The 12204-nt window shown below is 40.1% G+C and overlaps 1 protein-coding gene across 8 annotated transcripts in view; it reads right to left on the bottom strand.

Annotated features, from left to right (window-relative positions):
- The window catches only part of CAST (calpastatin), an 81976-nt gene that overhangs the window by 21897 nt on the left and 47875 nt on the right, over window positions 1-12204 (bottom strand). For all 8 annotated transcript variants that reach the window (XM_066614625.1, XM_066614628.1, XM_066614626.1 and 5 more), the window contains 10 exons: window positions 8507-8572; window positions 7245-7295; window positions 6392-6448; window positions 6191-6310; window positions 4949-5044; window positions 4808-4870; window positions 3824-3922; window positions 2507-2587; window positions 2367-2414; window positions 62-160 (listed from right to left, as the gene is read on the bottom strand). In XM_066614625.1, the coding sequence (XP_066470722.1) occupies window positions 62-160; window positions 2367-2414; window positions 2507-2587; window positions 3824-3922; window positions 4808-4870; window positions 4949-5044; window positions 6191-6310; window positions 6392-6448; window positions 7245-7295; window positions 8507-8572 (780 nt within the window). The remainder of the gene's footprint in view (window positions 1-61; window positions 161-2366; window positions 2415-2506; window positions 2588-3823; window positions 3923-4807; window positions 4871-4948; window positions 5045-6190; window positions 6311-6391; window positions 6449-7244; window positions 7296-8506; window positions 8573-12204) is intronic.

The raw sequence follows: 12204 nt of genomic DNA, 5'->3' as shown, positions 1-12204 counted from the left end.
ACACACACATGGAAGAATAGCATGAAGGCTAATAGGAGCTCATTCAAAGATAGTACTGTACCTCTTTTGGCCTGTCTTTCTTCTCTCCAGCAGATGGTACAGCAGTGCAAGTAAAATCAGATGACAAAGCATCTGCAAGGTCATCGTCCGTCATTGTCGGCTAAATGGAAACACAAACTGGGTTATGCTTAGAACAGTTGCTCAACAGCAATTCACAATATGTGGCAGCGCACATCTACTGATGCACAACTTTGCTTAGGTTAGTCTGCTTCTGATCCAGGAACAGCACCTGTTGCTTTAACAGCTACATGGCAGCAGGGAAAAGGGATTCCTTCCTGTGTTGCAAGGGGTGGATCAATCCTAATCCCACCTTCCATTGCTGCGTCACAACAGGTAAAAAAATGAGCCTTTGCAGCAGTGAAGTGGGAGTCACCATTCCCACTCAATATCTGTCTGTCCTGGAGTAGGTGTCTCTGGATTAGAACCTAGCAATCTATTTTTACTGAAAATTATTTGAAAAGCAGACTGCTTGTTGAAAAAAGGTATTGGATTTTAAAATCATTTTTAATAGGTGTTTTCAGTAAGTCCTTGCTAAATAAAGGACTGCACAATTCCTCTGTATTCTCCTGGAAACCATTCTGATTTCTACTGTTAAAAAGGAGACTTCTGCTGGGTGAGAATTAAGATGGTCAGATGCATGTCAAACTGCTCCACAAGTCACATCACAAGGGAGATGGGACTTTATTCTTTGAGGGCAAAACAAAGTTCTCCTGCCACCATGGTGTCTCTCAACATTCATACAGTAGCTGTTCCTAATACAGAAGCTGCCCTACTTATGTCCTTTCAAGTTATGAGTGTTTGAGATATGAATGAGGTTGGGCAATCCAGGAGCAGTTTTTCCAGGCTGCAATCCTATAAGCACTTATCTGGGCGTAAATCCCATTGAGCCCAGTGGGACTTTCTGAGCAGACTTGCACAGGATTGTGCTCCCAGCCTCACAGGCTTTGGCACAGGCACACTAGTGCCTGCACCAGCAAGAGTGCCAGAAAAAGCAACAATGGAAGCTGTTTGGAGACAACCTGAACAGCTCAAAAATAGCAAGTTAACAGACCTGTTGCTGTGGCAACAGAGACCATGAATCCAGGGATACCTAGAAGCGGAGAGAGAAGAGGAAGGAGAGGAGAAGTGCACAAAACAAGCTGTTGGGTTTAAAAGCCCAGCAGCTGGCTTGTGATGAGGTCACCAGGGGCTGCTGATGCCTGGCCCTCTACACAAAAAGGAGTTGGCCCCAAGTGCCAATGATGACTGGAAGAGGAATCGGCAAACTCCTCTGCAATCACCCCACTGAAGCAGCAAGAGTTTCTTCTCCTCTCAGCTGATCCTCCCTTTCTCTCTGATTCTGCTTCTGGGAGCACCCTTCCTTTCAGGCTTAAGCCCCTTGCTGCCAGGGGCCAGACTAACACTGGAGCGACCATCACTGTCACTGGATCAGTTAGGACATGGAATGTCCATCACTGGAAGTATCCTGAAAGACTTCGGCCGAGGCACTATGACTGCTATCTGGGAATATTAACTGGCAATTCTTCATTGCCTTAAAAGCAACCATTTAAAAAAGCCTGGTCAGGGCTTTTCACTACCAGCCCTGTGATGCTGGACTTAACAACTTAACAGACCCCTGGAACCTAACTGGTTCGTAAGTAGGAGAGCTTCTGTAAAGGTATTTATCATTAAGATTGGTTTCGTAGAACAAAACTTTTAATCTCTGATCACTCTAATTTTGTTCGGTCCAATGTACAACCCACATTCCGCTGATAGCAACTACATAAATATAATTGATCCTCAAGTCTCCTCTAACTCAGGCATCACCAAATAGCAAACTACGGTCTAACTCCAAATCTCCTGTCTATCTTGCCACCAACTTTACATAAAGGAGCATAACTTTCTATATGAACAGCATCCGTAATGATACACAGAACCTTTGTATTGACTTTAGAGAAAAAAAACTAAAGGTAAGACCTTGTAGCATTAGCTAAACATATCCTACTGCTAGAGGTATCTGTTTCTGGTGAGCAAGACAGGATTATAGCCTAAGTCTTAGTGAACACAATAGGCTTACTTCAGAGTAAAATAACCATTTTCAAACACCTCTATTGCAATGGACCATAAACCATTTAAGACTGCACAGCTGCAGTTAGCTACTGTCAGTAAATCTCATTTATATCACTAAGGCCAAGAGTACTTCTGTGAAATATGCACTTCTGAATTGCAAAGTAAATATACAAAACACTAGATATAGGTCAAAATACCTAACGAGTCCTTAAAAAAATAGCAATTGTTGATTTTCATGTTTCACAAACTAATCATACCTGAGATTCTGCTGTTGGTGGGGGAGCTACTGTGCCATCTCCTTTACTCTGAAAAAGGAGACATTAAACTTGTGATGAGAGGTGCTACCAATGTGAAGCAGAGAAAACATCTGAAGCAAACTTTGGAATCACTTACTTACCTCCAATAAATGTCTGTATTCTGGAGGAATTGTGCTCTCCCGTTCGCCCAACCCTTCTATATACAAGGATGACATCGGGTCCTTCAGCAAATAAGAAGTATGTCTAATTTACAAATTCAAACTCATTCATCAACATTCTGATCAACAATTGAGAGAGATAATTTATTATGTGTTAAGCTTCTGAAATTGCTAGTTCCTGTACCAGAATAAGAGTAAATCCAGTGGTCACACCTTACATTTTAATTAAAAAGAACTTAGCATAGTTATTCCTGCACTCGCCCATGCTTTCTTTTTAAAAGTTGTCGGGAATTCTATTATCTCTATCCTCCCCACAAACTTGGCTTAAAGCCAAGATTGTCATTTGATCTCTGGTTTCTAACTTCCAAATTTAGAACACTATGCAATCTTTTGCCAGGCAATGAAAGGGTTTGTCTGTGTCAGTAACTAAAGATGCATCAACACACTGATTTGAATCAAGAGAGTGGTCAATAAAGGTGAATTCATTACTGGAAAGGAATGGGAAGAAACCATAGCAGAAAAATATGCGCAGAGGCACTCAGACAGAGGCTGATAAGGTGGGTCAGGAAAATATGCATTTTGCAGCCCTCGATTCAGTTTTATACACCTAGCAGTATGGAAGCTGCTTCCCTGTGATGTCCTCACATGCTACTAGAAGTGTGTTAGAAAACTACAACTGTGTGGTTTGGGTTGACCACATTAGACAGAATGGTCTTTTTCATTCAGCTGGCTTACTTTCTCCCAATAAGTCTCCACAAAGAGGGAATACACAAAGCCCTGCTACACAGCGGGGGGGAAAGACATACTTATTGAAATTTCTTTACTTCTCTTTCTTTTTTTGGCTATATAATAAATACAAATTATACACACTTCCCTACAAACAGACATACACAGATATTAATGGACTTATGTAAATATAACTGATTAATTCAAGAAACTAACAAAAGCAGCAATGGAAAGGTAAAAAAGAAAGCAAGTAGAAAGGAAAAACAGAAAGAATTCCATTGGGCAGATGCAGCAGAGCCTTCCAACAAATATTAAAATATTTCATATAAGTTACTGTGTTAAAAGACATTTATGTTGACACCACAAAATGAAAAGGATTCACAAACAAATGTAGATTAAGTTGCCAAAAAATAATTGGCATCTCTATTCACAAGAAAATTAAATTGGAATGGTAATGCAGCTCAAATCAACTCATATTTTGAATTACAAATTCATTCATATGCTGAAAGGCACCACTGCAGATAGCAGACCTAGCAAGGAAGCGCCTTAGCTCCTACAGACGAGATTCCATACCGAAATTGCTGGTCCAGTGTATGCAGGACTAGGCGGTTCATTTTCTGCAGGACCTCCCAGAGAATCTATTAGATCGTCTAAGGCAGAATCCAAGTCAGACTAAACAAACAGATATTTACATTTAATAAGGTATACAATATTCCAGATGGTAATGTAGATGTATTTAAACAAAACACAATACAACATGCAATACTGTCTTCTAACAACACATTTAAATCATTGTTTACTTTGTGTACCATCTTCTTTAACTGCAAACTTCCAGCATATCTGAAAGTTCAAAAGCTGAAATTCTTTCAAGAAACTCTGATCACCGTGAAGCTCCAAATTCCTTAGTATCCAAGTTCACTTCCCATAGGATATAGCTTGCCCTCCACACAGCTGCTCACATCCATTCTACCTACCTAAATATCCTGATCAGCTTTTTCTCCACTGACCAAAATTAATCACCACCCATTCGACAGCTGTGGAAAGCTGGATAGGATTTGGCTCTTAGTCTTTTCCAGGTCTTGTGCTCTCTTTTTGCATCCTTCTTCCTCCTCCTCATCTGTCTGTCTGTCATTCACCCCCCTCCCCCACTAGCACTCTGGCACTGTCAGATGTTTTAAAAATTGAGATGTAAGTTGCAGTTGTTTAATTGCAGTTGTTTCATTAAAGATTCATATACTAAAATGTTCTCAGTTTCAGTGCCCGGAGATGGAAAGTGAGTCCCTTCTTCCTTCAGATTTTTAATTTGGGAAACGAGACCTGATCTCCAAACTATATGCCATCCTTCAAGAGATCAGCAATTCATAGCTAGAACAAGAAAGGGCTGAGCCTCAGTAAAATAAAATTAAAATAAAATTAAAATTAATACCATGTGACCCAAACTGATATTGTATATTGAAAAGAGAAGCAAGGTCATCTAAACTAGATACACTAAGATTAAAAAAAAAATCAACTGTTGCATTTTGCATTACCTTTGATAGGTATTAAACAGCTGCTTACCTTTTCAAATGGTTTACTGTCTGGAGTAGCTGGAGTTTTGGCTGCTACTTTATTTTCTTTAGTCTGAAAATAAGAATGCACCCCTGAGAACTAGTATGGGCATGACTTGGGCACCTGATTAACCTTAAACAGCAAACCCACCTCTGTGGATGTGGCAGCCAAGCCAGAAGCTGCTGTAACTGCCCCAGTAGCTGCAATGGCTGCCGTAGTAGCCAATGGTTTACCATCAGATTTAGCCTGAAGTGGAAAAAGAAAAAAGAAAAATTTCATATGAATGTCTTTCTATTAGCAGTTAAGGATGTCAGAGCTAAAAGCAGACAAAGCTACTCAAAAATAGCCTGCTTCTAAACATGACCAGCTTAAATCAAACAGTTGCATTATGGGCATAATATCCTAATGAGAATAATTTAATACTACCAAAATGCTTTTGTCACACTTTCACTTCCATCTTTGAACAATCATCACATCTGAAGTTCTGCTACACTGGACAACTGCATTCAGTAAAGGTCTAGCCCACTAGTTCCCCACCTGTGGTCTGCAGACCACAGGTGATCCATAAGACCCTGAGAAATGGTCCATGAGGTCTCGGGGGGGGGGGGGGGAGAATTGCTTTTGATCACTTCCAATGTCGTGGCAAGTGAGTATTCCTCCAGGGACTAGAAGAGAGGGTGGAGAATGGACTGCCTGTAGCCAGCACTGAAGTATCAGCTGCAACTGTGGGTGGTCCATTCTCTACCCTCTTGCAGTCCATGGGAGACATTTCCCCATCGACCACCAGAGAGGGTAAAGAACAGACTGCCCACAGCCAGCAATGAAAGGAGCTACCAACAAATCTTCTCTAAAAAATAATACATCTAATAAAATCTCCAATAAATCTTCTCTAATTACTACAAATTTAATTATACTTTTTGTGCGCAGAGGGGTTGGACGTGGCCCACAACAATTCCAGTTTTTGCCTCAGTGGTCCGCAGGCTCCAAAAGATTGGGAACCACTGATCTAGACACTAGAGCATAATCCCCATGCCTCAGAAATACATATATTTATAGGCATTTTTTCAGTGCTTAGTCTCCACACCACTCAAGATAAAGAATTAAGGCTAATAAAATGACTCTTCCAAGGTGAGAAGAGTAGTACTAAAGCAAGGCTAGAATTTAAAACCTGATCTAAATTCTGCACACTTTCCACTGGATCACAAGCAACAGTTCACATTAGCCATCAGCTAATGACTGCACTAATCTGGGTCAATTTCAAGAGATGTACAAGCACTTGCTCTACATCACAGTATAGCTAGTGAACTAGCCTCAGTATACCAATCCTGTATATGCCCTAGCAGAGGCATTCAGTGAATGCTTTAGGAGTGAGGATCTGAGACTCTTCTTTACCTTGGGTTCTTTTACTGGTGTCACCTGTGATGGTGACTTGTCAATCTGAGCAGAGGCAGGTTTTTCTGTGCTTGGTTGTTTAGGTTCTGCTGCTACAGAAGGTGTGCTTGGGCTTTTTGCCTGCACAAACAAAAGGGTATTATGAATGCCTTTGCACATCTTTGCACTGAAAATAGTTAGGATAGTGGGAAAACAAATTACCCCTCCAGGGTCTTTTTGCTTCTCTTCAGATGGAGGTTTAGTCTGAGAATCAGCTGGCTGTAAGTAGCAATAAGAGATAATACAGTATAAATAAGCTACTGTATTTCCATATTACATGTTGCTGTTATTGATTTTTAAATTGTAGAACAAACTGCTCTGCATGATGAATAAAGAAACAAACATTATTGTAATTTGCACTGAATAGTAAATGGTCCAACGCTTCTCAAATTCAATGTTGTATGTGTATCAGAAAACAAGATATGGCTATGATTCTTTGCCAACAACTTCATTCAAGCTTTACATTTATATACTACTTATTCATGTCACATACATATATTCACCTATGTGCATTTTAGCCCAGCATTTATTATTATCAAAACACTCACTGAATCAGCTAAATGGATACAAACATTCTGAATTAAAGAATGTAATTTCTTTTACATAGTGGGCATCACACACAGTTTCCCTTTCTTCGGAGGAAGAAAACTGTGGTTGCTATCCAAATGTTCATTTAATTACTATTTGGAATTAAACTATGAAGCCTGCATAAGAGAGAGACCGCAAACCTTTATCTTCTACTGTCACAACCTTAAGACACATACAGCACAAAAGGAATTCCATTGAATTTAATGGGACTGCCTTCCTGGTAAGTAATATTAGATTGCACTTTTAGACCACAATCCTATGCACTTTAATCTTGAAGTCTGATTGAACACAGTATTACTTATATGCAAGTCAACATGCAGAAAGTTGGAATGCTACTCAGTTCCCATTGATGTAAATATTTTTGATTAAAAAAAAGATTTTAAGACACTTCAACTCAAAACACAAAGAATAGTATGTGTTCCTTTACCTTGGCTAACTGTGCTGCTTTTTCAGATTCTGCTTTTGCTTTTTGTAGTGCCTGGAAGATGGAGCGATGTTACAGAATTAAAAACAAACAAACAAATGTTTAGAATATAAGATTTTTTGGTACTTTAAAATGAAAAGAAAAAGAGGATTTATGTCTAAGAGCAAAAAGACCAGAACTGGACTGAATGGAGAGGGCAATCTGAGGAGCAGGGCCAAAGAAGAGAGGACAACTTTTTATTGGTTGTAGCAATATGAGCTCCTCTGAGCTGCTGCCGATAAGGGTTGTAGTCTTTTGAGCAGGTACTAAGACTATAGTGAAGGACTAAAAAACTACAGTTCCCATGACTTTTCACAAGCCTACTTTGAAACAGGCTTGTGAATTTTCAACTCATGCACAGCAGACAGAAAAGACTGTTCTGCTCTCTCCAGTCAGCCAGCAAAAGGAAGCAAAGCACAGAAATTGATAAAACACACACATCAGATAAGAAATGATGTTCAAACTGCAGCATTGGGCAAGGGCAGGAGGAATGGTGGGTGGGGAGAGGAAGTGGGAGAAGCGTTTGGAACATTCATAGAAGATTCCATATTCAGACTAAAAGGAATTTATGGCAGGTTGGAACTTGGGAACAACTTCACAAATAGTACAATCCTATGCATATCCACTGATTAAGTTAGCTCCATTTATTCCTATGGGGCTTTCTCCCAAGTAAGTGTGAACAGGACTGCAGCCATAATATACTACTAAGCGGTTTGCTCAAGACAACTGAGTCATAGGAAATAATGTTAAAATTGTTTACTGTCTCCAAATTTATATGCTTTTGTATTGTTTCCCTAGATTAGACAAGTCTCCAAAATTGAGCAAAAACATCAAAAATTCTCATGCACACACAAACTTCCATCAAAACGACAAGCAGAAATCTTTGCTATGTTTGCTGAACAGAAACATGTACGGAAACTACTATAGCAGGTTTTAACACGCAGTGGGGTCTCTACCGGTCAGCAGACGTTTATCATATCTTTGCTAGTAGTTCAGAATGGTAAGAAATGCTGAGAAATGAGAATACCGATGCAAGTTATATTCTGATGGTTGAATTACACAATGTACCACGTTTTGGGGAAAAGACTGCAGTGTGATATTATGCGATTTAAGACAGACAAACTAGAGTTTATTAGTTCAGGACCAACAGGTGAGCACATGCTGCTGGTGTGACTGCTGTTATTTTCAAACACAGATGCAAAAAAAACCAGATTCACAAAAACCACCTTTTTCTTGTTTCTTTTCCTTTTGTGGGATTCCAGTCTACTGGTCTGTTGCTGGCTGGAAGCAGCCTAGTATTGAGAGCACAAACTCAGAAAAATTTAAGAAACCGTTTTTGATTGTATCACCATTGTTTTTAACTGTCTTGGGGCCCAATCCTATCCAAGTTTCCAGTGCCAGTGCAGCCGCAATGCAGCCCCAAGGATATGGAACAAACATTCCTTTACCTGGAAGAGGCCTCTGTGATTGCCCCCCAACCATAGGATGCAGCACATGCCCCCCTGGCACAGCAGTACTAATGCTGGAAAGTTGGATAGGATTTGGTCCTTAGGCATCTTTGCAATCAAAAGGGAAAGACAGGATATAAAGGTTTTAAAATAAATAGCTCATGAAATGATAAAGGTGTTCTGTTGAAAAATGGAGAGGAGTATTTTTAACACATATAGCATTCATGTTATGCTTTTTCTTTTTAAAGAGGCTGTCTAAAGAAAGTTTTTATTTTACTAAAAAAGGCAAAACAAAAATAATCCCAGATTTTACAATTATGAGTTGTCAAACAGACATACCACTGCTTTCTTGTGTCATGTTCGGCTCATTTGCTTGAACTATTTAGAAGACAGGGCACATGTTCCTTATGCTTGATATATACACACTATTAACCCCTGGGGACTGGGGGATAGGAATAGGCCCTCAGTTTGGCTGTACTTGTCGTAAGAGGTGACTAAATAGCCACCGGGTAGATGGGACTCCTTAGCCTGGGAAGGCAGCTCATCTGAGAGAAGGAAAACTCTGATCCCAAACCTCCACTGCCTTGTGGCTACATCCAGTTATGGAAGAGGCTTCAGGAGTCAACCTCGAGGCAAAATCCGGAGCCGGAGTCCCTGAGGTAGTTCATGGCTGAACACAGTCACGTTCTGGCAACTCCTGCGATGCTGCTGGAACCAAGCGTATTGGCTTCTGCCTTTCCATTGGACCATTTCAGCAATGTGGAGAGGGGGGATTTGCTGCATGGGTAACAGTCTATCCTCCATATCTACTCTACCCAGGCTTCACGCACTGGAGAGGACACTCTGTTCCAGAAACACCATTCAGAGCGCAATACCATAGTCTTCTGAGACTGAAAGATGCCAACAATGCACACTATTATGCATTGGCTTATAAGGAGAAGCTAGATAATCATACAGCAGGACACATAGCCTTTTGGTCCATTCCATTCCCAATTTTTTTTTTCTATTAACTTGTTCTATCCTGAACACAGCTCGCTCCCTTAAAAGTTTTCAACCAGCATGGCTCCAGTCTTAACTTCCTAGTGTCATGGGACTGAAAGAGAAGAGTAGTCCAATCATTCTGGACTGACCCATCTACTATGAGAAGTCTCCAGGCACTGATCTACCTGGCTGGGTCAGGAGGAGTACCAGTTAATTTCTAGGTGCTGGGTGGGAAGAGGTTACCCAAATGTGACATCCAATTGGGAGGGTGGGGGAAGGAGTCAGTTTTAGCTGCTGTAGTGTGTCCTAAAGATTGAGGGAAGAAGCACCTGTTGTTTTTTCCAGATTTGGTGTTATGTAGCTGAGCAAAAGGTGGTTCTAATATAGCAGTAAATTGAAGCGAGTTTAAAATTCAGAAATTAGCAAGAAGAGTGCAAAAATTATGAAGAAAATTGAGTCGAGTGGGAAGATAGAAGAAGGATAAGGTGGGAGACAAAGATTTGGGAATCAGTGGATGGGTCTGACTCTGAGGATAGAATTTTACTTCTTTAATCTACACTTTGCAATTCCATATGCTATCCTTCCTGAACCTACAGGGATAAGAGCAGGTTATACATTTTAAAAGCTCATACACAACAAAAAATGATATGGCTCAGATCCAAAGAGCTTCTTTAGGTGTGCGTAAACTGCAACCAAAAAGACACACTGCAAAATTTGTAGCCTCAGAGGGTTCTGTGTTTTAAGAAACGTCAATAGCAATTTCCACTACATTCTCTTCCTAACCAACAGATCAGCTAAAAAAAGATTTTCAACTAACAGCTGTCCAATAAAGCTACTAATGCCTCAGACAGAAGATCTGCCCTTTAATACTGATAAATAACTCTAGAGACGTAATGGGAAGATTCTGCCAAACCTAACCTATAGCAGCATCTAAGGCAAAGCTCTTCCTTTTCGTCATCTGTTGGTTTGTGCGTTCTTGTACCTCCACCAGAGGAAGGCAATATAACCATATAGCACTCTAACAGAATGTTGAATTCAATTACTGTGTTAAAAGGATAGTTTACATGACTTAAGAGTTAACAAGACTCTAGAGACACTTATGTTCTCCAGTGGCTCCACTTCTTCCTCTATTAAGTCTTTTCTGCAAAGTGGTGGTATGAATTACTCACAAGCACATACATTTATTTTTAACTGAAAAGCAAAATTACTCCTCCATTCTGCTCACGCTCACACAAGAGGGGCAGAACATTTCTGGGGTCAACCAAGATCTTGTTTGTAAAGATCAAATGTTTTTAACTTTACAAATTTGGTTCTATTAACGTTTTCAATTAGACAGGGAGTTCATCATGATTAGCTAGTTGTAAGCAGAATCTATAAATAGATGAATGACTAGTTTGCCTATTTATATGACCACTTGAGTGCCAGTTTCATGAAGATGGATAAGTAAAGCTAGTAAAACAGCTATTGCTGCTTCAGAAATTGCAGCTTGTAATTAGGTTCAAGGAGGCACAAAGTGATACATACATTTACAAGTCATGGTGATCCCATTTTACAAGGAAATTATTCATCTCTAGTAAGCAGGTTGATGGGAACCAAACACGCCACAATGCAAATTTACATTTGCCAGCTTTACATACTGTAATAAGTGTGTTTTGTGTGTGGGTGGTCTGTGGAACTCCTTGCCACAGGATGTGGTGACAGCATCTGGCCTAGATGCCTTTAAAAGGGGATTGGACAAGTTTCTGGAGGAAAAATCCATTGCGGGTTACAAGCCATGATGTGTATGTGCAACCTCCTGATTGCAGAAATGGGCTGTGTCAGATGCAAGGGAGGGCATCAGGATGCAGGTCTCTTGTTATCTGGTGTGCTCCCTGGGGCATTTGGTGGGCCACTGTGAGACACAGGAAGCTGGACTAGATGGGCCTATGGCCTGATCCAGTGGGGCTGTTCTTATGTTCTTAACAGGTCTGTCAAATTAATATGTCAAACTGAACGTTCAATTTTTTATAAGGATGAATGTTTACATAGGAAGTAAAAGAGTTGTCCCTTAGAGAACTCTAAGGGAGTTACATTATTTAGGACTTGAACAGATGACAAACACAGTCGATTGTAGGGAATACAGATGGATTGTTCACCAGCTTTGCATATGCTTCTATATAGACAAATCCAGAGCATTATGGCTTCTCCCAATACAAAACAGAAGATTAGAATTGTTTACATACTTCTATTACTAGAAAAGCTAATTGTGAAAAAGGTCATTACAATACCACCAGTAGTATCTTATCAGTGGTGCTTGATAAGTGACAAGAATCTTTTACAATCACTGGTGAGTAACTACAATGAAAAATCCATATACTCCAGTTGTTCTTGAATACTGCTACTTATCAGGGAACTTGGTCACAAAAACATTTCTGAAAGGAGTTAACACTGACAGTATGCCAGCAGTGTTACAATCCTTGTTAAAGAAGTCATGTGGATGCAAGCCCATTGAACTA

This window comes from Tiliqua scincoides, chromosome 2, assembly GCF_035046505.1.
Source record: "Tiliqua scincoides isolate rTilSci1 chromosome 2, rTilSci1.hap2, whole genome shotgun sequence".
Lineage (NCBI taxonomy): Eukaryota > Metazoa > Chordata > Lepidosauria > Squamata > Scincidae > Tiliqua > Tiliqua scincoides.
This window is presented reverse-complemented; position numbering and strand designations above follow the sequence as displayed.